The sequence below is a fragment of the Arachis hypogaea genome, chromosome 1 (genome assembly GCF_003086295.3).
Source record: "Arachis hypogaea cultivar Tifrunner chromosome 1, arahy.Tifrunner.gnm2.J5K5, whole genome shotgun sequence".
In the NCBI taxonomy this organism is placed as follows: Eukaryota; Viridiplantae; Streptophyta; class Magnoliopsida; order Fabales; family Fabaceae; genus Arachis; species Arachis hypogaea.
This window is the reverse complement of record NC_092036.1, coordinates 2,245,110-2,271,126: the sequence shown is the minus strand read 5'-3', so window position 1 is coordinate 2,271,126 and position 26,017 is coordinate 2,245,110. Positions and strand designations below refer to the sequence as shown.

The 26,017-nt window shown below is 34.9% G+C and overlaps 2 protein-coding genes across 5 annotated transcripts; one reads left to right on the top strand and one right to left on the bottom strand.

The window, feature by feature from the left end:
- Positions 1 to 6,417: 6,417 nt before the first annotated feature.
- On the bottom strand, positions 6,418 to 10,846 carry LOC112790024 (probable tetraacyldisaccharide 4'-kinase, mitochondrial). Of its 4 annotated transcripts, none has more exons than XM_072235193.1 (8): positions 10,641 to 10,846; positions 10,444 to 10,572; positions 8,944 to 9,219; positions 7,962 to 8,111; positions 7,629 to 7,838; positions 7,101 to 7,160; positions 6,813 to 6,893; positions 6,418 to 6,734 (listed from the first exon to the last, which is right to left on the bottom strand). In XM_072235193.1, exons 2-8 carry the CDS (start codon positions 10,504 to 10,506, stop codon positions 6,573 to 6,575), a joined length of 1,002 nt encoding a protein of 333 aa, XP_072091294.1. In that variant the 5' UTR covers positions 10,507 to 10,572; positions 10,641 to 10,846; the 3' UTR covers positions 6,418 to 6,572. The 4 variants fall into 4 exon arrangements, with proteins under 4 accessions (XP_072091294.1, XP_025688027.1, XP_072091288.1 ...); XM_025832242.3 differs by having other exon boundaries at positions 8,986 to 9,219; XM_072235187.1 differs by having other exon boundaries at positions 10,444 to 10,567; positions 10,641 to 10,840.
- An 8,081-nt stretch (positions 10,847 to 18,927) lies between these two features.
- On the top strand, positions 18,928 to 25,264 carry LOC112790016 (uncharacterized). Its single transcript, XM_025832228.3, has 9 exons — positions 18,928 to 19,821; positions 20,195 to 20,240; positions 20,439 to 20,517; positions 20,630 to 20,675; positions 20,766 to 20,864; positions 22,460 to 22,528; positions 22,624 to 22,957; positions 23,099 to 23,244; positions 23,329 to 25,264. The coding sequence occupies exons 1-9, from the start codon at positions 19,405 to 19,407 to the stop codon at positions 24,712 to 24,714; spliced, it is 2,622 nt and encodes an 873-aa protein (XP_025688013.1). The 5' UTR covers positions 18,928 to 19,404; the 3' UTR covers positions 24,715 to 25,264.
- The last annotated feature ends 753 nt before the right edge of the window (positions 25,265 to 26,017 follow it).

Sequence of the window (26,017 nt, the reverse complement as noted above, 5' to 3'; positions counted from 1 at the left end):
AATTGTACATTCATATAATTATATTCGTTCTTTTAAATGATTTATTATATAATTAATATAAAAAATAATTATTTTTATTAATATGAATATAATTTTATATGTTTAGATATACGTATATAATTATTTATACCAATCGTATATTAAAATTAAATTTAAATAAAAAATAATAGAAATTATTAAAGGTTTCCTATCACTATTTGAGAATCAGTTAGTCATTTTTTATTATTTTCATTTTTTATTTTATGTTATTTTTAAACAGCATACTATTTTATTTTTCTTGAATGGCCCAACTCCCCAACCCAGAAGTCAACGCAATTAATGAACACGTAGACAATTGGATTGCGAGAACGGATAGCAATAGTGGTGACCAATGATACTAGACGAAGTACCTTAAATTTTTTTAAAATTAAAAACAAATAAAATAATTTTAAAAAATTAATTAATATTAACTAAAAAAAATTAATTCCTAACCTTACTTAAAAAATTATAGTAATCATAATCAATATCTTATTAGTCTTCACTTCTTGACTAAATTAGTTTGTAGTGCACCATAATTAACCCAGTGCTTAATTGAACTTTTATGTTTTTACACATAATTTTGGTATTAAAATTCTTTCTCAAATCCAAATTATTTTTTTCATATAGTTTTTGTAATATTTTTACTATTAAAATATTATGCTTAAGTTATAATATTTTTTTATAAAGTTAGGAGTAAGAATTGAATTTGCCGACCTCTAGATGAGTATAAAAAAACTATGTCATTTGAGTTATAATTCGTTGACCTTAAATCATAATATTACTAATGACAAAAATATTGCGTATATTCACTGAATGATTTAGGTCTATCTCATTCCTTTATATCTATAGATGGTGCACACATGCTAGGATTAGAATCCCCGATTTGGCTTTCACACACCCACCATACAAAATGTGGTGACCAGTCTAGTTTGTAGATGTGTGTCTTCCATCATTAGGGAAAGATCTTTCATGCATGACTTGATTTGTTTGCCTCTAATTGGTATTGATATTATCCTAGGATTAAATTGATTATTTGTTTATCATGTTTTTCTTAATTACTTTAAGAAAACTGCTTTGATTCCATCTGTTAGTATGCCTAGTATTTTTCATAGTTATTATCTGAACTCAATAGTGGTGAACCTTAGTCGTAGTGATTTTAAAGGTTATATTCTCTAGCGGCTAGCTTGACTTAGAGCGAATTCCGGTGGTATGAGAGTTTACTGAGGTCCTTCTAGAAGACATGATGTATCTGTTTAAAAAAACATAACTTATTAAATATTTTTGTAACTCTTTTAAACAAATTTGAATAAAAGAATAGCACAAATATATACATACCAACTAAATAATCATAATCTTGGTTCATGTTCAATTGTTCAAAAAAAGGATACATGTTAAAACACGTCTTTAGAATAACATTTTTATCAACTGGAACAACTGTGGTTCGGTGAAAAAAATCAGTTTGAATTCATGATGAGTTATTCTATAACTACCATGATTTGAGATAACAATGAAGTATGTCAGTCATTCTGTAAACTTAACCTTTAAGAATATGATCCTTAAACCTATTAAAAAGTTTTTTAACTGTAGCTTGAATTTTTCAGATTGAAAATTCAACAACAAAACAAAATCAAAATAATAAGACATATAACTTTAAGAATCCAAAAAATAAAATAACATCTATCACATTACGTTACATAAACACTTCAAAATAACAAATAGTACCAAATATAACACAGTAGTTAATATGGGCTTACATGCTCATCAAGAAGAATAATCTCTATTAAGTTAGGAACCTCATGGTTACCAAAAGAAAGTACAACCCAAAGTCTTAGAATCCTGACTTGCAATCTCTTCCATGCCTCTTTAGAAAAATACATCTTAGAAATCATATCAAATAGAGAAGGCATTGCACTAAAAAATTAGAGAATCAACTATATGTAATAGCTTAAGCTATAAACAAAAACAAATAGAAATAAACATAACTTAAAAGAAGATAGAAGATACTGGAATGTTTGCATTAGGCGTGATTTTCCAACTATTCTTTTATAGAAAAAATCATGGCACAACAATTACTTATTTTGAATTCAAATTGAATATAGAAATAGAGGGAAAAGAAAGAATAAATACCTATTTGGTCTCTGAGATTCACGTAATTATTCAATTTGGTCCCCAAAATTTAAAATTACTTATACTAGTCCTCCAGATTTAAGTTCACCAACCAATATGGTTCTCGACTCTTTTCGGCGATGGCTAGGCAAACGAAGTACTGATATAGCACCCTCCCTACTACAATAGATGATGAGTAAACAAGTCAAACCTCCATTTCTATATTCAATGGATAACAATGTTAGCTTGAAAGGTTGAAAGATTGAAAGGTTGTGCTATCATGTTAGCATGAAAGGTTGAATTTGCTTCAAGATTCTGATGCTCTTTGATAATTTAGTAAAACTAATGTAAGGAAGTATAATAATTGCTTTAAATGCTAAATAATCGGATAATAAGATTCAACCTTTTAATTTTAAACCTACCCGCCTTTTATTTTATATTTTTTGTCCCATTTTTCTAGTTTAGATATTGATAAATATGTTTAAGTAGCTTTTATGTAAATTAGTACTGTCTTTTAGATTTTGTTATAGTCATAGTTTCATGTATTCACCAATTTGTTCACGTATTGCGTACAAATTCATAATTCATTGGGGTTCCGGAATCCTCTGATATGCCTCTGGAATTCTCATGTGTCATATATTTGACAAGGTAGCATGTTAGGTACTTGAACCTGTTTCAGGACTAAGAGAATTTTGTAAATATAGTTGTACTCTCTAGTTACCTCTAGTTACCTCTAGTTTAGATTAGTTTGTGTTAATTTTAGTATGTTTGACACCAAATTTTGAGTTATGTACCTTGTTTTATATGCAGAGTAAGATGACTGAAAAACAGTAATATTGAAGCAACAGAGATGTTCGCTAGCACTCAACTATCTTCTCTACCGTCAGGTATTCATAAAAATCGGTCAGCTATTTGAGATCATTTTGATGTAGAGAATGCTATCGAGAAGAAGGCTAAATACAAATATTGTGGTAGTTTAATACAATATGAAAATGGAACCAGCTCAATGGGTGGTCATTTGAGAAGATGCAAGCAAAATTCTATAATGATTCGAATAAAAGAAGAAAAACAACTACCACACTGACTATAGATGAGCGTGGTGTTTTAAATTCACCCAGTGCTTCCAAATTTGACTAAGAGGAGACTCGAAGGGCACTTGTGGAAATGTTTATTGGAGAAGAGTTACGATTTTGCTTCGTTGAGAGTCCAAAATTCCGAAAATTTGTGCATGCCCTACAAGCAAGATTCAAAGTTCCTTCACGAACTACATTAGCACGTGACATTTGAACTCTTTATGCTGAAGAGAATATGAAGTTGCAAGATTTTTTCTCGACAAATTGTGGTAGAGTATGTCTAACCACTGACACTTGGACTTCAATTCAAAATTTTACTTATATGAGTTTGACAGCACACTTTGTTGATTTGGATTAGAAATTACATAAAAAATACTTAATTTTTGTCAAGTGGCAAGTCATTCAGGAGAGGTTATAGGAGCAATAATGGAATCTTGTTTAAATAATTAGAATTTGAATCAGGTATTTAGTGTGACAGTTGATAATGCATCGTCTAATGATGTTGCAATTAAATATCTGAAGCAGGGATTAAGTTCTTGAAATAGCATTATTTTGAATGGTAAATTTATTCATATGAGGTGTTATGCACATATTATAAACTTAATTGTAAAAGAATGGTTGGAAGAGATTGATGAAGTAGTCTCGAGAATTTGTAGTACAGTAAAATATGTTAGATATTCCCCATCTAGAGCTAGTAGGTTTCAAAAGTGTGTTGAACTAGAAAAAATTCAATATAAAGGCTTGCCTTGCATGGATGTTGAGACTAGGTGGAACTCTACCTATCAAATGTTAGAGGTAGCTTTGAAGCATCGAAAGCATCTAAGTTGCTTGCTTTGAAAGATAATATCTATATAGAAAAGATGAATAGAGGAAAAGGGAGAGGTGTTCCTTCTGATTCAGACTGGGAGTATGCTGAGTCCATTGTACCATTTTTGCGAGTATTCAGTGATGCCACTGTACATGTTTCTGGTACTTTATATGTTACCAGTGATATGTATATGAAGAAAGTATTTGCAATTGAACGATTTATTCGTCATTCTTGTGATTCTGTTGATTTTAGTACTATATCAATGGCGGAAAGGATGAGAGTTAAGTATGAGAAATATTGTGGCAATCCTGATTTGATGAATATGTACGTGTTGTTATTGATTACTATCGTACTTAATCCAATACAAAAGATTGAGTACGTCAACTATTTCTTGGATTACTTATTTGGAGAAGAAAATGGGAGCGAATTAAAGTCAAAGTTGTCCAGGTGCGTAAAGTTACTTTATCAGCAATACCAAAATTCCGAGGAAGCAAGTGAAGCTGATATGCAAGATGTTCAAGCCAACACTCCCATAAGTTCGATATCCTAAATTGGTGGAAGGTCAACTCAACCCGATTTTCAATTTTTGGAAATATGGCTCGTAAGGTATTGGCTATACTTGTTTCTACTGTAGCTTCGGAGTCTGCATTTAGTACTGGAGGAAGAGTCCTCGATCCATACCGCATTTCCTTAACACCTAGAATGGTAGAGGCCTTAGTCTGTACAGGAGATTGGCTTAAGAAAAATCTTTTCTCTGCTTTAGATGATGATGGTGAAGTTTTTCAACAAGTTGATCAAGGTATAGGATTTTTTTCATATTTCTTCTCATTTTATTTTATTTTTGTTTTTGTCGTCTTGCTATTTTAGAATTTAGGTATTAGTTACCAATTAAAAGTTGTTGAATGTAGACTTGATAATTAATTTGATTCTCTTGGCAGATATATTTTCCTTTAATGATGGTGTTTGTTTTCTGGCGACATCAATTGATAATCTTGATGATGACTAGGTATGCTTAGTATTCACATTTGGTTTAATACTTTCATTTAAAGATTTTTCTCAAAATGACAAAGGTATATTTTGTTATTTGCATATATATTTTTCTCAAAGGTTGTGATTTTTTGATGATTTTGTTAGCAACTTGGCATCTTTTGATATTTTGTGGTTGTTGTTTTAGAGAGAATTTTGGTGGTATCCTTGTGATGTTTTGAGAATGATTATATGTTATATAGATTAGCTATTGTCATTAGATTTATAAAGAATCAAATTCTAGTTGTAATGAACCTATACACTTTAAAATGACTTTAGTATTAATTTTAATTTTTTTAATTTTAATAGTTTGAAAATTGAATTTCTAAAAACTGGTTTTATTTTAAAAGTGGATTTTTTTGTTAAAAAACCTGGTTTTAAAACTGGATTTTCAAAAACTAATTTTAAAATTGGATTTCCAAAAATTGGTTTTAATAAAAATTCGGTTTTAAAACTGAATCTAAAAAAATCGAATTTTAGATTTAGATATTAAAAAACTGAATTTAAACCGGTTTATAAATAAAATCAAATTTAAATTTTAAAATTGGTTTAAAACTTATTTTTGTTTTTTAAAACCGATTTCTTTCTTCAATCCAACTCAGATTTGGTTTCATAAACCACAAAACTGGTTAAGAAATAGATCCCGTTTGGATTTTTACCATGCCCAATCCTAGTTCCCATCAAAAACTCCAACAAGCACTTTTTCTTTTGCCTCCTGAATCTATTTCGAAAACACCATCATGCTTTGCTACCTTGTTAGTGACATTTCCTGTAGGCTGTAGCCTGTAGGAGTCACACGTCCATATTACACACATTTTAATTTTATACCTCATTTTTCAATTAATTTAAATTAATCACACCCAAAAATAAAATTATTACCATCCAAACTTTAAAAGCAAGTCCATTTTTTCTTTTTCTTTTTCTTTTCTTTTTTGAAGTATTATAAAAACGCTTGCTTGCCTTTTTCAACTTATTTTCTAGATTTCAATCAAAGTATCAAACACACAATTAGAAACACTTGTTACATGCAATGGTACAAGATTCCTAATTTTACTATAATGTTATTTGAATATTTGTGAAAAACCATATGCCCATGTACTCTAATCTACTATTAGATATTTAGTGGACCATGGTAGAATTGAGCAGGAAAAAAAACTCTCAACTCTAAAGTGAAGAGAGTAGTTAAGTAATAAAAATATAAAATAAGAAATTAATCATCATTGAATTTGTAAGATCTATGTTCAATCTATCACATATGAACCGTATCATCTTAATGTTAGAGTGATTAATCAGTTAATTTTTCGCTTTACCAATCTTTCACTTTAAAAAACCTTGGTTCGAATGGAGCCCATACCCCCCATCAAATGGTGGATGAAAATGTCAACATTTCAAAAATTATGATGTAGAACTAACATTACTCATAATCAATGTAGTAATTTCGGGGACCAGTAACATGGCTGCAAAAGAGAGGGCCTATCAAATGATACTGGGATACTTAACCATATGCATGCATGAAAAGCAGAGCTTACAACAACCTAAGACTAATTTTCTGCAGGAAATTTTAATCTCAAGTGGTCCTTTAGAAAATTCTTAAAGCTATCCTCTGTGCTTCCTTTATAGGACATAACCATCAATGCAGAACACAGAACAAAAGTTTTAAATGGATACAGCTGTTTGAGAATCTCCGGGTCCCTATCATAATCCTGCCAAGACAAAAGTTTAATTAAAAATAGGGGGTTATGAATATAGAAACAAACCTATACGTAAAAATATGAGCATACCTTTTCAGTAATAACAACTATGGGCTTGGAACCAAACTTGCCCTCTAATTCTCTTAGCTTGGCTCTGATCAACTCAATATCCTAGATTAGTATGAGGAAAAAAAGAGTATCCTAGTAAATGTTTTCTTTTAAAATAAAATTAAGAAACAAGAGGAAATTTAAATGGTGTGGCTTGGCAGAGCAGGTGCAAAGAATGTATGACAGGTTTAAATGGTGACTTGAAATAACATAGTATGTAATCAGTCAGAAAAATATTTGTTTGAAATTCAGGAGTTATATATAACGTACCTTGACATGGAATGCATGATGATCACTGAAATCTACTCGATCCACATAACGTGCACCCATCTGCATCAAGTTGTTTTCACTTTAGAGATGAAAAGAGCAAACAACAGGGACCTCGAAGCAAAAACCACTTAAAAGGTAAGTAAAAGTATAGCTAGATAGCACAGCATAAAAGGGGGTTGGTGTGAGTTACTAATCATGTCTGGAACATATATTTATCCCTTGCTGTCTTTCAAGTTTCAACTACATAGAAGTTGATCCATTTCTATAGTATATGTTAGTGTACTATTAATATATAATAAGAAAGTTGAGTTATGACAAGCACTACGCCCACTTAATTAATTATTTTATTTATCTCTTGTTTAGTTATTTTACTTTTAGTAGAACCTTTTCATGATTAAGAATCATAGAATTTTATGATTCAAGCAAAATGAAAGACAAGTTTTAACAAGTGAAAATACAACTGGCCAATTGATATGTTTATGTTTAGTTATGCTATTTAGAAGAGGAACGATTATTAAGGAGGAATACCTTCTGAATTTTCTTCACAAAAGATTCTGCGGAACCAATAGCCGAAACACATAATATAGTAGCTTTATGGAGAGCTGTCAACGGTATATTGGCATTGGTATTACCCACCTCAAATAAGTAAGTTGGATCCATTTTTGTTAAGAAAAGTGGAATCGACTCTTTGATTCCTCGGATTGTTGACTCAATATCCTTGAGAATATTCTCAGACACCTATGAACCACCCGAAGTACATTGTCAGTAAGCAAATCTATATGCCAACCAAATGACTAAATTCAAACTGATACAAAAACATTTGCAAATTATTTCCTTGAAGAAGGTATCGCTTTAGCATACCAGGTCTGCATGATGGATTACAACTGCATCTGCTCGTTTAAGTGCAGTCAAGGGTTCCCTCAAAGGTCCAAGTGGCAAAAGCTGAAGGTTGCCCCAAAGAGTCAATCCATTAACCATTACAATATCCAAATCACGCCACAAACTCCAGTGCTACCTTACATACAGAAGATAACATTTACAGAAACTTCTTGTCAAACAAAATGAAGGTAATTAAGCAAGCCAAAAGCAGGGCTCAGTATTTCCAGTATCATAGGCTCCGTTTGGTTGATGTATAGGATGAGACATAGACACAAAGACACAGACACTAAAGACATAGACATAAAATATTTGTGTCTATGTTTATGTTTGGTGAAAATAATGAACAAGACACAAATATTTGAAAAAGTCTGAATTGCCCTTCATTCAACCACAAATTTTACCAATACCGCTACACATCCATCACCTCAAAGGCTACATGTCATAACCATTAAATTTTTATTTCTTCCCCTATTTTTTTTCTTCTAATATCATCTCAAATTATCATTTAATATTAAATATATAATTTTTTTTGGAAAAAAAAATAGAAAATCAAAGTCCGAAATTTATCAAAGATTAATTAAAATTCAAATAAATAAAAAATTAAATGTATAATTTTTTTAAGAAAATAGAAAAATAAATTTGGTTGTAGAATTTAAAAGAGGAAGTAAAAAAAAAAGAAATATTTGAAGAGATAAGAGGATAAATTTTGAAAATTTAAAAATTGAATAAGGATAAAAGAGTAAAAAAGTAGTGTCTCACAAGTTGTGTCTCAGTGTCTCATTAAATTGGAGGTACACTAATTTAGTGTCTCCGTGTCCATCTGTGTCTTCCCGTGTCCATCAAAAATCTGTGTCTCACCAAACCAAACAGCAGACATGTGTCACCGTGTCCAAACACTACCATACTTAACACTAAATCATAAACCATACCTCAATAAACAAAAAAAGGTTGCAAAGGAAATTACTTTTCTATATTGTTCTTTGGTGCGTGCAATAGTTGGCATTACCTGCATTGCATCATCAAGAACTACAGCACCAATATTTTCTGAATCAACAGAAACATTCAACTCATGACCCAGCTGCTGTTTCCTATACCATGAACTCTCTCTGGTATCAACATAGCCATATCTTTGGATGAATTGACTTGCAACCGCAGCTCGATTTGCGCCAACACCAAACTTAGTTGGTGTCCAAATTAAATGCCTACGAAGCATGTTGACTTCATCACCACCTGCATAACCCTGCCAGAATAAGCAACATATGAAGCCAGATAGGCAAGTTACAAATTAAAATACACAACAATATTGCTTCAGCTAGGATTTTGGCATGAAGGGTCAAATATATCTTCCATCAGTTATGATGCCAAAGGAGATAAGCCTTAAAATTTGATCATTAAATTATAATCCTATTTGCACAAAAAATAAAAAGTGTACTTTTTCCTTTGTAACACACACATCATGTATCAGACAAAATATGAATGCATAACACCATGAACTGCTGATATGTCAGGGACCGCTTAGTCCAATAGTAGGGGCCACTTAGTCTAGTAACAAGGGCCGCTTAGACTCTAATTATTTGGATGGCTGGGAACTAGTTAGGAATTTTCAAATTGTGAAGGAGAGCTGTCTTTCGAGCAAATGGTCAGCGGTCGGCAAGATATTTACTCTCAAATTTATGTACAAAGAAAAGGAAGTGTATTGAAGTCAGTTCAGCTATTGGCCTTAGATAGTGTATAAAAGAAGTAGACCAAGTGGAAGAGAGCCTTCGAGATTGTTGTTGTTGTTGGTGGTGGTGGTGAGGGAGAGGTTGGGGACGAAATTCAGGTGGAGGTGACGGTGGGTGGGGTGGCAACGGGGTGAGGGAGGGGTGATGGTGATAATGAGGAGGAGATGATGATGTTGATGTTGATGTTGATGAAGCAGGTGGGGTGCTGGAGATCATGAGGGAGGGACCGGATGAGAGATATTATTAGGATGATTAAGAGGGGATTATCATAGGAGTAATTAGGAAAAAAGTTATTTTGACTAACTTTCACCACCAAAAATTTAAGGCTTTCTTTACTGATCTGCCACCATTTTGCAAATTTATCACCAAATTGACGCTGAATAAAATTAAAACATTTCATTTAAAATTGATTCAAAGAAAAGATACAGATATTTTTAATACTTTTCGAAATCATCACGACAAAAAATATACTTTACCCTAATAATTAATCATATGCACATTGCTGCAGGGTATTGCTAGCCTAGATCCTATACTTTTAATGTTCCCATTACAGGATTTTTCTGGCAATACACCTGGAATGCAACCTGTAAGAATATGTGTAAATGCTAGTCTTCTCCAACAATGACAACTAAACAACCTATGATATCTCCCCAATAATGATATAAGTATGGAAATTGCAAAATTCAGGTCCATTAATTAAACTAAAAAAGATGGACAAGCAAGGAAGGAGAAGAGAGTACCCTTGAAAGAATGAGAGGTGAAATTCCAACATGACACAACCAGCGAGCTATAAACTCAACCATGGGCGTCTTCCCATTTCCTCCCCAGCTCAAATTCCCAACGCTAACAACAGCAACTGGCAAACTAATCTTGCAATCAAAAACACAAAATTAGAGCTCTGCCCTTTCGAAACAAAGTTAGGGAGAAGAAGGGTTACCGGTGGACTGGGAAGAAGCCGTGTCGGTAGAGAGAGTGGCGAAGTGAGAGAGAGAGTTTGTAGAGAGAGGAGGAAATGGAAAGGAGAGGGATGAGAGAGCGGTGAAGACGACAGAGCTTACGAGGGTTGCGAGCGTAAGCTATCTCATTCGCTGCTCTCCTCACTTTTTCCATATCATTGCTCCCGCTTCTTTTCGACGGCGAAGGAAAGGTATGGCCACGGCATTTTTTATTTAAATAAATTAAAAAATATTTTATTTACTAAAATAAATAATTTTAAAATTTAGGGAAAAAGACAAATAGGTTCCTCACTTTTCAAACTTTTGACAAATACATTTCTGATAAAATTTAAATACAAAAAAGGTCTCTGACTTTAACAAATGGAGGACAATTTAGTCCTTCCGTCTATTTGCCTCTCATACACCTAACGGAACTGGCTGACGTGGCTGAAACGGTGTCCAGGTGTCCATTACAGTGCCACGTTAGAAGTGAAAAAAAGTTCGAAGGACAAATAAGTCCTTGACGTCATTTTACAAATAAAGTTCGAAGGACAAATAGGTCCTTGAGAATTTTTTTTTTCAAAATTAATAAACTCATTTCCTAAATTCTCTCATCTACCTCTCTCCATTTTTATATTTCTCTCTATTATTTTTACTCTATATATAATTATATTTTATATTAGTAATTTGACAAATCAAAATATGTCATTCGATATTTTTTACAATTAAAATATTTTAAATGTAAAATTATACACATTAAATTATTTTAAATTTTAGATAACGAATGTTAAAATTAATTACTAATAAAAAATTAGACTTTTTCATATAAAAATAATAACTAAAAATCTTATTATTTAATATTTTATCTGCAGATATCTTGGTCTTCTTAGTCAGAAACTTTTGTCAACTTACGACCTTTTTGTAAAAGTAGTTTTATTTTATAAATCTTTTGTGTCATGCATAATTTATACTGTTAGAACAAAGTGAACTATAATTTAAAAAAAAAATATTCTCGTAATGTTATTATGCATAAAAGTACTAGTTCTAATATAATACACAAATGCACTAATGCTAACTTAATACATGAATGATGCACAAATAAACTAATGCTAACTTGATGCATAAATGAACTGATGCTAACTAATGCCACTGGTATGATGAAAACTGAACTAATGCAATTTAACAAATTCTAATATAATACACAAATGTACTAAAACTAAACTAATGCAATTTAAGAAAAAGAGTAGAAACATAACAAGCCCAATTTCTACAATTTTAATACAAATAATTTAAATTGTATAATAAAATAAGTTAACTAGATTTCAAAATATAAGCATAATTTTATCAGAAATTATTTTTAATATGGAAAGAAAATTGGTGTTTTGGTTGAATATTGACATTTGAAGTGTATTATAGTATTGTGAAAATTATTCAACACGCCCCCACGTGTTGGCTAAGATGCTGCCACGTGTTCAACACGCCCCCCACGTGTTGGCCAGAATGATGCCACGTATTCACCACGCCTCCCACGTGTTGCACCACGCCCCCCACGTGTTGACTTCCCACAAAAAAAATCCACCCATCTATAATTACACCACATTCTCCTATTTTCAACAAAAACACCAATATTTTTTTCATACAAAAAAAATTAGCCTAATTTTATAAACTAAATTCTCATAATAGAAGCATAATAGAAGTATAATGAAAAAAAATTCTCAAGGACCTATTTGTCCTTCGAACTTTATTTGTAAAATGACGTCAATGACTTATTTGTCCTTCGAACTTTTTTCCCTTCCAACGTGGCACCGTAACGGACACCTGTACACCGTTTCAGCCACGTCAGCCAGTTCCGTTAGGTGTATGAGAGGCAAATAGACGGAAGGACTAAATTGTCCTCCGTTTGTTAAAGTCAGGGACTTTTTTGTATTTAAATTTTGTCAGGGATGTATTTGTCAAAAGTTTGAAAAGTCATGGACCTATCTGTCTTTTTCCTAAAATTTATTACAGAAATACGTAGGATTACTGTAAGTTTACACCTATTTCATTTATATTTTAAACGAGATAAGACAGTATGTGTGATACGTGTATATTTCGTTTACAGTATAAAAGCGAGTATAAACAAGATACGTACAAGCTTACCTCGTTTATACGTGTTAAATTATAACGTTTACAATGTAAACAAGATACAGTAAGACAAACTTTCAACAGTTATAAAAGAATGCGCAATTATTGACATTCTCTACATACATTTCATATCTTCTTCTCCTCCGTTTTTTCTTCCTAAAAATAGGCAAAAATGTCTAGTAGTAGCGGATATGTGGTTGTCTGTTTGCATCCCAATTGCCGTATGAGGAACAGTAACAATGGGGTGATATTTGAGTGTGATAATCCATTGCTATTGTGCACTCGGCAAGTAAGTTCGAGTTTGATATTGAGCAACCTTGGTGGTTTAGGGAGAAAAGAGATCAGAAGGGTGATGTATAGCTTGCTAGCACCATTGAATAACAGAATTTCTTGGTTTCGCCTGTTTCGGCTACAAGGCGACGAGTATGTGCAACTCATGTTTGACATCCATAGGAGAATTATGGCAGAACAAGTGATGGAGCTTTCCGCAAAGGTTGGTGATGTTGGTGGCAGTGGATCTGCCCACTCGACCTTTGTGTAGGATGACCCACCTATTGCACCACCACCGATTCATGTTGCTAGTCCAGTGAAAGGCATGGACGTCAGTGATGAAGACTCCGACGAAGATTACATTGCGGATAGCAATGATAGTGATTCGTCTGAAGATGATGATGAGCAGGAGTTTGTACCGAAGATGCTGGCTGAGCCAGCGATGCGCTATGTGTTGCCTCACCCCTCCCCACCCGATTCTGGCGCTATCAGATGTACCAAGTCACTATCATGCATTGGATCTGGACGCGATGTATGATAAAACTCCTTTTTCGAATATCGGGGAAGACGATTATAACCTAGATGGTGAGGTGGAGTTTCGTGTCGGCTACAGATTCAAAAGCAGAGATGTAGTAATGCAGGGTGTGAAGAACTACAGCATTCGCAGAAGTGTTGACTATCGAGTGATCGAATCGGACCGATTGAAGTACCGTGTGCATTGTCGCCAAGCTTCAACTGGATGTCCATAGAGTCTCAGTGTAGCCCTCCGACAGAAACTTGGATACTGGTGAGGTCAAGTTTAATTGTGGCGTATTTACTCATTTATGATTGTTATATCTAGTGCAGTTTCCAACCATGAATGTTTTATTTCGTTACAGAGATCTGGAGGGTTGGTGGAGCGCATACGTGTTTAGCACCCACCATGTCTCAAGACCATCGACAATTGGACAGTAGCCTCATCTGCAAGGTCATTTTACCGTCGATACAGTCCAACCCATTTATCAGCATCCCTGTCTTGAAGGCTGCAGTTCGACAAAGCTATCACTTCAAACTCTCATATAGAAAGGTCTGGATGGCAAAGCAAAAGGCAATTGCACATATATATAGGGACTGGGAAGAGTCATACAACAAGGTGCCAAAGCTTCTACAAGCACTGTAGAGTTGTTGTTCCGGAATGATATGCGAGCTCAGGGCTGTACCTTACTATGATGGGCACCTTATGGTATGCGACTGTAGCATATTCGACAAAGTATTTTGGGCATTCATGTCCTGTGCTGAGTCTTTCAAGCATTGCAAGCCTTTTGTTTCTGTCGACGGTACCCATTTGTATGGCAGATAGGGTGGTGTGTTGCTTATTGCAATTGTAAAGTCCGAGAATACAGAGGCATGGTCTTTCTTCCTGACTAATCTGAGATGACATGTCACCCCACAGGACGTCCTGATGATTATTTCTGATAGATCTCAGGCAATCAAGGCTGCATTGAGTGCCAATGATAGTGGATGGCACCCTCCCAGGGAGTTCCATGCTTATTATGTAAGACACATGACCGCAAATTTCATGTCTCGTTTCAAGTCCGACAAGGGCAAGTGATTCCTCATTAACGCTGCTTACAGTCCAAGTAAGGTTGGGTACGAGTGGTACATGAATGCCTTGAGAAGTTTGTCGCAAGAGATGGCGGACTGGGCTGGTAGATTCAACAAAAAATATGGCTATAACAGTGCGACGGCGATCACCGGTTTGGGCACATGACAACAAATCTGTCGGAGTGCATCAATGCAGTGCTGAAGGGTATACAGTACTTGCCGGTTTCTGCCATCGTGCGCATCACATATGAGAGGCTGCAGAAGTTGTTCGTCACGACGGGCAGGGAGACACAGACATAGCTGGCGGTTGGAAATCGCTTCTCCCAGGGGCTGATGGCAGCTATTGAAAAGAACAGAGAGTGTTTCCTAAAGATGTGTGTTACCCATTGTGACAGATGGGCTTCAGTGTTTGTCGTTGAGGAGTTAGAGCCGTTCGAATATTGGTCACAAGATTCATTCCGTGTTCGGCTAACGGTGAATAAGTGTGATTGTAGACTTTTCCAATCTCTCCACTTCCCATGTCTTAGGATGGCAATGGGTCCCCATGCCTGCCCCCCGTCTCCAAAATCTGTCCATGTCCCGTCCACGTGACGGGTAACGGGGATCTCGTATCCGTCAGGTACCGGAGTCTCCGTGAATATCCACAGATTTTATAAAAAATAATAAGAATCGAAAAAAATAAAAATAGAAAAAATGAAGATAATTCCCAATTGTTATTACAAACATATTTTTTATTGTCTCTAAATACTTAAACAGCAATAAACAATAAACATCTCTACTAAATATATTTATAAAATATTAAAACAACCAAACATATTCAAAAACTAAAAAATATCATTCTCAAGCTTTCTTTCGTCCTGTGATGGTAGTGATGGTAAATTTCAATTTATTTGAATCCTACATCGAACAAAAAATCCCAAAGAATAAGAATTATAAAATTTCAAAAAAAATCACAAAAATCAGATGACATAAATCACAGGAATTTAAATTGTAACGAAAAAAATCAAAATCAGGAATAATCAAAATCAGAAATAATATAATAGTTAACAAGTTCTTCAAAATAAATTAAAATTAACAAGTTCTTCAAAACATATTAAAATAAATCAGAACAAGTTCTTCAAAGCAAATTAACAAGTTATTCAAAACAAATTAAAATTAACAAGTTTTTCAAACCAAATTAAGATAAATCAGAACAAGTTCTTCAAAGCAAAATAAAATTAACAAATTCTTTAAAGCAAATTAAAATAAATCTGTACAAGTTCTTTAAAGCAAATTAACAAGTTACAAATTAAAATTAATAAGTTCTTCAAAGCAAATTAAGATAAATCAGAACAAGTTCTTCAAAGCAAAATAAATTCACAAATTCTTCAAAGCAAATTAAAATAAATCAGTACAAGTTCTGCAAAGCAAATTAAAATTATAGAGATAATATAATAGATGAACCCTAAAATCATAACTAAATGAATTTAAATGGTAGTTTACAAAACTTACCGGGAGGAAGAGCAGCTGAGTTGACAATGAAGATCGGCGACAAGGCGAAGACGCGAAGAGGTGAAGGTTGGCGAAGAGGCTATGAAGCGACGCTGTTGCCTCGGCTGGGTCAGGCGGCGACAGCAATGTTCTCCTCGGCTGGCCAGATGCGACGACGATGTTGCGATTGCAAACAGGATGACTGATGAGACTTAGGCGCCCGAAGAGAGGGTAGGAGCTTCGTGTTGGCGGCGGTAAGGGGGTAGGAGATGGCAGACAACAGTGGTGATTGGTAGTGGTGAGAGGAGAGGAGAGAAGAGGGAGACCGAGCTTCAGATTTCAGAGTAAGTGAGTGCGAGTGACGACTAAGGTTGGAAACTTGGAATTTTCAATTCCTCACTTTGATATATATATATATATATATATATATATATATGAGATATTATTGTCTTTTTACATATACGGGAATTATAAAAATCTCCACGGGGCGGGGACCTCTATCCCCACCCTCCCCCATATAATCAACGGGTCCCCGTCCTTGCTGGTACAAAATTTCTCCCATATCCGCCTTTTATCGGGTAAATCCCCGCGGGTACCCACTTCGCCGGGAGTTTTTGCCATCCCTACCCATGTCGATATGCGTTGGCCACTTATGCCGCTGCAAGCATCGAGTGGGCTCCATATGTTCATCCAGTGTACATGCAGGGGGCTGTGTTCAAGGTATACGAGACGAAGTTTTCACCGATACCCGACTAGGCGCTTTGGCCAGAGTGGTGTGGGATTCTGCTTCGTCTTAACCCACGCTATCTGGAGGATTACAATAAAAAAATCGGAATCTTGAGAACTACATTGAGTATTCATGCGAATCTCAGGGACTACTATGAAGATTTTCTCGAAGCACAGGAGAAGAGATTATCATTGGTTAGGGTTTATAATAAAAAAGGAGATATTTAAAATTTCAAAAAATAAATGAGGGTAAAAAAGTCTAAAAAATTAATGTAAATCTATGTCCATCACTTAAAATCTGTGTCTCACTATTTTATTGATATATGAAATACACATATCTTATGTATGTTTGTGTGTAAATGTGTTATTCTCATTTTTTTATCCCACAAACCAAATAATAGGCACATTCTATCATATTTATATCCTGACTTGGCACATACATCAAACAAACAAGGTGTAAAAGTCTTCCAAGTCATATACAGGTGTTTTATCTTCTCACTACTATTTATTTTTTTTAGAGATAGTAGCGAGCTTAGAATGTTAGTGGAGCATCTAAGAAGATGTCTCATGTCATTTTAAAAAAATAATTCATAAATATCACCCATCATTTTATATTGTTGTGGAGACTCATGTGATGTATGATAGAATGATTTTTTTTTTTTTGGAATGGTTTGGGATACTCTTCTGTTAGCATTTCTAAGGCTCAAGGGCACAATGATAGAATTTGGTTTCTTTCTTCTGTTGATATTAATCATTGCAAAGTCATTGAGGTCATGAAACAATGCATTACTGTTGAGATTTTGATGGGTAATAAATCTTGGGTTTGCAGTGCAATTTATGGTAGCCTAAGATGTGGTTTGAACTTTGAAGAAGATTATTTGTAAGATAGATTCGTTTGATACTTACCTTGTTGTTCATGATTTCTCCAATGCGACAGTAAAGCAATGATTCTAATTTGATTTTCAAAATTTATGAGTTATTGTGTCTTAACTGGAAAGTTCAATTTAGCCTTGTGTTGAGAGAGGCTAACACAATCGTTGACCTACTGACAAACAAAGAGAGGAGCTAGAAGGGAGGAAGATTAAGTTGAAAGAGGAGTGTTAGGTCAATAATTTTTGTAATTTGTAATTATTAATTAGTTATCAATAATATTTTTAATAAGATTATATTTAATGATGTAGAATTATTTACTTTTTATTTATTCGTTAAGTACTTATCAAATTTTAATAAAAATATTGGCTTCCTAAATTTTCTCTAAGTTGAATGGATATTACCTTGGCCAAAATTTCATAAAGTCGTTTTGAGTAAGGAACTGTCTAAACTGAATATTTTTTCTCTTATTTTTTTGTCTTTTATTTTCTTTTTTTAATATTAAAAATAAATTTAAAAACTTATTTCAAACGTTAACAAATAAAAATTGATTCAAATTAAATATTAGTCATAATTTTAAAAATTTTCAAAATTAAAATATAATTACTATATCTATTAGCTAAATCCTAAAACAAGTAAAAATTAAGAAAAGAGTTATTAGATAATGAACAAAAATAAATTCTCTTAATTGTTATGTGTTTATTTATTTTCGTAAAATAATCAAGTAGATGGCAAATGCTATCATAGTGGTTATAATCTGAATTTAATTTTTAAAATCTTCTGCTATATATTAAGATTTTAGATAAGTGACCTGACTTTACAACATTTTTTAATCAAATAAGGTTATAATTTAAGGTTAATTTTTTTTATATAGATTAATATGTGTGTAATACTTTATTATTAAAAATTTAGGTATTTTTTTCTTTATATGAAATTACTTTTTTAAAGTTGATATTAATCAAATCAAACCATTTGATTTGTTTAAAGAGAAAAAACGAACTATAAATCAAATTATTTGATTTTAAATTTTAAATCTTTTATTTTTAGTAACAAAAATAATAGTATTTGATTTCAATGTAATTTTTTTTTATTTTCAAAAACATAAATCGAACAATCCAAATTGTAATCTTTTGTTAAAAAATTAAACAATTTAAAAAAAATTAGAGGCGCCAATTCACATCAATATAAAACACGTCTTTTATCACATCCTTTTGTAATATACACTCCTGCGACCTAGAAAAATAAGGAGCGACAATTTAAATCTTATTGCAGTATTATATTTTATATATTTAATTATTTTTTGAATTCGTATAAAATATTAAAATATCGATTTTTTCTGTACTACTATCCGGAGAAAAATAAATGAAAATGACGGAAGTTGCGGGCAGAAGAAGGGACACGCAAGCCCTCCCGGGCAACGGGCAGCAGAAAGCGCCGTTTTATATACAGACTCCGATACAACAATAAAAAGGAAATCCTTCATCATTCACTTATTACTTATTAGTATTGCCCCCACTGATCCGAGCCTTAGGTTCGTGCCCTCGGCACCCAGGTTCGGACCCTAACAATACCGCACCCGAGCCTCTCTAAAGACGCCAAACCTGTGCCTCCGCGAAGAAAAAGCAAAGGAAATGGAAGACGACGAAGCAAAGCAAGAGAGAGAAAGCAGCACCTTCTAGAGAGAGAAACAAGAGAGAGAAACAAGAGAGAGAAATTGGTCTGATGGGTCAGATCGGGAGGAGGAAGAAGAAGGGAAGGCCATCGAAGGCGGATCTGGCACGGCGCTCCGGAGAGTCTCAAGCGGCGGAGAAATCCGATATCCGGCGAAGTCTCCGGCGCCGGAATGTGAGGTACAACATCATTGACTACGATGACGATTACCTTGACGAGGATGAGGACGAGAGGAGGCGCGAAAAGAAGAAGCTGAAGCTCGTTGACAAGCTCAACAGTGACGAAGAAGAAGAAGAAGAAGAAGAAGAAGCAGCTCGAGGGGAAGGTGAAGATGACGCAGAAGAAGAAGAGGACGCGCGTGCCGATTCGCGTGCTGAACACGCGCTTGAAGAAGATGAAGAAGGAGGAGACGTTGACGAAATTGAAGGAGGAGAAGAGAACGAGGACGCAGAAGACGAAGAAGAAATGGTGAGTGATGTGAGTCAAAGTTGAAATGGAAAACGAAATATGCAAAAAATTCCACAGTTGCACTGAGAACTCACTCAACTCAGCGTGTAGCTAGCTATAAATAATCAATTCTCTCTCTCTCTCTCTTTCTCTCTCTCTCTCTAGGTTTCTCTGTCTGTGTCGGGATTAAGGAGAGAGAGAGAGAGAAACTTACAAGTCAACTGTCAAAACTACCATCCACAACACCTGATTTCTCTCTCTCTCTCTCTCTCTCTCTCTAAATATATATAAGTTATGTCTGTCTCTGTCTTGTGAAAGCAGTGTATGTCTTTTGGTCCTTTGAATGGAGTTATTAATTGTGTTCGGTGTCTGTGTTTCTTTGTTATGATGACAGGTAAAAGGCAGAAAAGTGGATTTGAAAGGGCTCCACTGTGCTTCAGGTTTGTGTGATTTCAATTGGGTATTGTGGTTGTGGTTGTTGTTGGGGGTGCACTTGTTAATTCTCTCTTTTTCTTGTTTACAAGGGTGATTAGATTTGGGCACTGAAAAGGATACAATACACATAGTTCTGTTTCTGTCTAGTCCTTTGATTTTTCTCCCCCTCTTATTTTGCCTTGTTTTTCGGTCATTGGTGTTAGGAACTCCAACGAATCCTCCATCTGGGATTCCACTGCCGGATAAGAGGACTCTGGAATTGATCCTTGACAAGCTTCAAAAGTATGGGTTCTCAGTTCTCTCTCTCTCTCTCTCTCTCTCTCTCTCTCTCTCTCGTTTTGGTTTATCATATGACTGCGTAGTGATCCTTCATTTTGGGTCTGTATGATGGCAGGAAGGACACTTACGGTGTGTTCGCAGAACCAGTTGATCCAGAAGAGGTGTGTGAAATTTTCTTCCTTTGAATTGGTAATCTTGCTATTGGAAGACACCTGCTGAATTGGAAGCTCAAATTCTATTTTGACATGCAGCTTCCCGATTATCACGATGTAATTGAGCATCCCATGGACTTTGCCACGGTCAGGAAGAAGTTGGCAAATGGATCCTATCCCACTTTGGAGCAATTTGAGGTACGTTAAAAACAAAGTTTTCTTGATTGTTTATGAATTGTATTTGGAGGAGTTTTTGTCTTTTGTTTGAGGTTTTTATTATTTTGCAATTTGGGATGTGATCTTGAGCCTGCTTACAATTCCTGGAATTGGGAGTTGAGATTGAATTATTTAAGGCACTGCTTTCTCTCTAGTTTTCTTTTTTTATTTTTGTTACACTCTCCCCGTCTTTTCATTTGGTGGATTCTGTAAGATTGAGTTTGTCAGCAAATGTCAGTAAAAAAATATTAATTCTTTGAAATTAGAATGCAAACCCTTTAGAATGGCTTATTTGTCAATTTATTGAACTGGTAGTCAAGGTTTGCATGCATGTCGGAAAGATGAGATATGTAATAAGTTTCTGCAGTATTAATTACCGGCAGCCATTGCAATATTATGTTATTATTGATATTGAAGATGTTCAATGTGTTGTGCTATTTTATTTTCTTCTTTTTTGATGCATCATGCCATCTTCATCGGATGGAGAATCTTCTGCTAATACATGCTCAAGATGGCCTAAAGTTAGAAGTTGTGTGTATATCTAAGATGGGGAATATGTGATACATCACATGAGGTTTCTTGTATTATATAGTTGTGGTTTTTGCCTCAACATATGTGTGTTTCTGATTTGGGGATTATAAAATTACGAAGGATGTACTTTTTATGTTGACCTAGAAGGAGGAAAAAATCTTTTGTATTTGTTTGATTCTGTTCAGCCGTTAATTTGTTTGGCATCAAATTTTGATATCGTATCCTGGTGGTGAAATTGGAGATTTTTGTTTAGCGACTTTAACGCTAAAATATTGTATCCCCATAGTATGATAAGTGATGTCATTTTACCTATTTATTATACGGGCAAGGGTCATTTAATTTGTATGGCTAAACTCACCTAGTAAGAAAAGGCTTTATTGCCTTTGTTTTGCATATTGGGATAGAAAATATATACACTGGAATTCTAAAGAAAAGCCCGCAGTTTTTAGCTTATGGTTTTTGTGTCTGGCTTCCATCTTTTCATGGATGCCACTCTATTTTTTATTTTTATTTTTGTTTATTTATTTACATGCAACAGTTTCAGCATGATATGATAGCCTAGATCTTAGTTTCAAAAGCTTTATTTACTAGGACAGCAGAGGCATCTTCTTTACGGCAATGGTATACCAACCATATTAAGCACTTCTTGGCCTCAAATCTTTAGTTAGCTTTACAAAAATCTCCATTTAAAATTTGCCAGATAAAACAGTTTATGTTCCATGGACTATAATTTGATTGATGTTATCCAATGATCTCTAGTCACATGATGTTTACTACACAGTCATGGGTGCACATTTATGTTCGTAGTTTGCTTTTAACTTTGACTAAAATGGATTTTCGTTGCTATAGAATTTGTAGAATTTTCATAATCAATTATAATTGTTATGCAATATCCATTATATTCAAGAAACATGATAATGAATTTACTTTTCTACTAAGAGATCCCTCTGTTGCTTGAATTTTATTTCCTGATTGAGTAAAAAATTGCAAGACAACAAAAAAATAGTGTAACTTCACTGATCTGCGAATGAAATTGTTGGATGCAGAGTGATGTATTTTTAATCTGCTCAAATGCAATGCAATACAATGCACCAGAGACTATTTACCACAAACAGGTAATGGCTCAATACATACCCTGTTTTTCCTACCAACATGTGGCATCGCTTATCATTTTTGTGTATTTACTTTTGGACCTGTATCTGTTTTGCAGGCACGATCAATACAGGAACAAGGGCGGAAAAAGTTCGAGAAGTTAAGGATGGACTTTGAACGCTCCCAGGCTGAACTGAAACTAGAACAGAAAACAAGGTCTATTTCTTTGGTTAAGAAACAAGGAAAGAAGCCACTGGGTCGAGCCTCACAGGAACCCATTGGCTCTGATTTTTCCTCAGGGGCAACTCTTGCTACCATTAATGATGTACAGCCAACTTCTTTTCCAATGCAAGGCGGTAGCTGTGAGAGACCTGGAATAATTGATGGCATTCTCGAGGCAAATGCTTTCATGATTGATGCAACTCAAGAGAAACCTGAAGATATTTTGCCAGGTATCTCAAACAAGGGATCGCGTTCTTGACTGTCTGTCCTTATACGATAGGGCTTCATTCTTCACTTCTATGCATCGTCGGAAAAGTATAATAATCACAACGTCATCTTCTTTTGCTTTATTCCATTCTAATTTTTTTCAGGGCGAGGTCTTCTCTCCAAGATGGGAAGGAGGTCATTAGCTCTTGATGAAGATCGCCGTGCATCTTATAATATGGCAAATCAACCAATTACACGATCAGATTCAATATTTATGACTTTTGAGAGTGAACCTAAGCATCTGGTTACTGTAAGTATCCATAGTTCTGATTTCAAATTTTTGAATTAATTTCAACTCATCTTTTTCATATCATTCTTCTCTTTTTGGATTTAGGTTGGACTTCATGCGGAGTATTCCTATGCTAGGAGTTTGGCTCGATTTAGTGCAAGTCTAGGACCTGTTGCTTGGAAAGTTGCTTCGCATAAGATTCAGCAGGCGCTGCCAGCTGGATGTAAATTTGGTCGTGGTTGGGTTGGAGAGTATGAACCTCTTCCAACCCCAGTATTAATGTTTGGCAATCGTATGCAAAAGGATGATAGTTTGGTTACGAGGTTGCATTGTAGTAGTGCATCTATAAAAGGTGACAAAAATTGTAGAAATGTGGAACCCACCATTGAGCATAATGGTGATCGGCAAGTTTTTCAGGGGAAGCAGTTTCCAATTTGTCCTCCCAATGGGCTTGCATCAGAGGGAAAACCCTCATTGTTTGGTTCTGGTGGAATAAGACCCAATGCTCCTGTTGACCTCAATAATCAGCAGAAGAATGTTCCATCCCGGAATTTTGGTAAGTCTGAGAATCAGTTTTTGAAACAAGTGGAGTTGAACTCTGCGCCTTCAATGAATGAAAATAATTCCAGTTCAGTTGCAAAGTTTCCAAGTAACGCTTCTCCAACTTTGTCTAAGCCCAGAGAAATGGTATCAAGGAACATGAATACCATTCCATCTGTATCATTCAAGCAGCCAGATACTAATGGAGTGGTTAGTAGAGAATTGCCAAATGGAAAAGTAATGAATTCTAATTCGAATAGACAGGTGACTTATCCATCATCTGAAAGTACATCAAACCAAGCAGGGAGAGCACCTCCTCTTGTCCATGGCAAGGAGCAGAGTGTCAGTGACCCAGTTCAGTTAATGAGAATGTTTGCCGAAAGGACTCAAAAACAGCAGGTTTCTAATCATTCCCCAGGTAATACTCCGCCAGTGACACCATCAGATCGATCTGTACAGAGAGATGACTCGGCCAATGCTTCAGCAGCAGCAGCAGCCGCGCGGGCATGGATGTCTGTAGGGGCAGGAGGGTTTAAACAAGTACCAGACAATTCGAGCTCACCCAAAAGTCAGATATCTGCATATTCATTGTACAATCCGACAAGAGAGCTGCATCAGCATATGTCCCAAATTCGGGGGAACTTTCCTCCTGGAGCAGCGCCTTTCCAGTCTGACAAGAACAATTTTCCATTCCAGGCATTTGTACCGCAAGCTGCTATTTCACCGTTTCCAAACAGACCTATGGTTATCCCTCAGTTAGCATCAGCTGATCTATCTAGATTTCAAATGCAGTCCCATTGGCGAGGTCCAAGCCCTCCTAGCCAACCAAGACAAAAACAGGAAACACTTCCTCCTGACTTGAATATTGGCTTCCAATCTCCGGGATCACCTGCGAAGCAGTCTTCAGGGGTCATTGACTCGCAGCAACCAGACCTAGCTTTGCAGCTATGATGTGGCATTGCTGTCTTTGGTGTTTTGGCAGGAATTTGACTGATCAGTCCCATCATCGGATAGTGAATTTTCATCCCCAGAAGCTTGCATAAATGTGAGCCAAAGTCTACCTTGGTTATGCTTTGGTGCATGGTAATGCTGATTCAAAAATGTGCTTGCAAGTTTGGAAGGCTCGTGGTGTATTAATTAACTTAAAGGAGTTACTCTCTTAATGACCGACTTTCTGTGTTGAAGCCACAGAAGAAAATCTGCTGGTAATTGATTACTGAAGCAGCCAAAAGAATCCCATTGTTGCCTTTGTACATTGTTTACACATGAGATCCAGTTGCGTAGATATTAGTTCATTTAATGATTGCTTATGTATAATGTATCTGAATTGGTGTTAGGTCAAGTTCTTAGCTTCTCTATTATTTTGTACAATTAAATTTACATGTTATTTAGGCGAAACAGCTTGCTTCATTTTCCTTATCTAACTTGATAGGGTCGCATCTTTGAACAAATTCTGGTTAAATGCGCGTCCATTCCTTATGAATTAAATGTTTTATTGACATGTCGTCTGTGTTTCTTTTTCCAAAACTTTTCATCTTCTGTGAAGTTAACAATTTTTTACTCCATATATAAGTTTGCACTTTACAAAGACAAATTAAACTGTTTTTTTATTCCTACTCGGACGAAAATACGAAATTAGTCATGGGATCCACTTGTTAGTTGTTGTGACAGTATTCAGTGGGAAGATAAGAATTTATTTGGAATCTATGTTTTGTTTTGTCTTGTCTTTTTCCCCTCTTTTAGTTCAAAACAACATGGCTCCACTCACCAAGAAGGTAAGGAGCAAGTATCGACAACAAAATACAACTTGAAAAAAGACACTCCAGCATGTGACAAATTTCAAAACTCATACATCCGTAAGTATAATACATCCCATCCCATAAACTTGATATGGACACTATAATGTTAACCATTGATATTGTATTGTAGAGCCTATAAACTTGATTCTCAATTTCTCTTCCAAGATGAATGTTTAGAAACTTAGAATGTGGTATTCATGTTAGCACTAAAAGTTTTAGTATCATTATCCTAACACATACCTGGATCTGAGGACTGAACTATGGTGTACCATGCACCCAAACAACTTTGTCTCCACTCCCCACTGTCTTTGCTTACTATTAATAGGGTGGAAGTGACAGAAGGGTCGCATTGTCTCACGAGGACAAGTCCGAAGTGGTCTGTTTGATTTTTTGCGAGTTCGAATTGCAAGTCCGAAATGGTCCTTTTTTTTGTTAGAGTTCGCATTGTCTTTTGT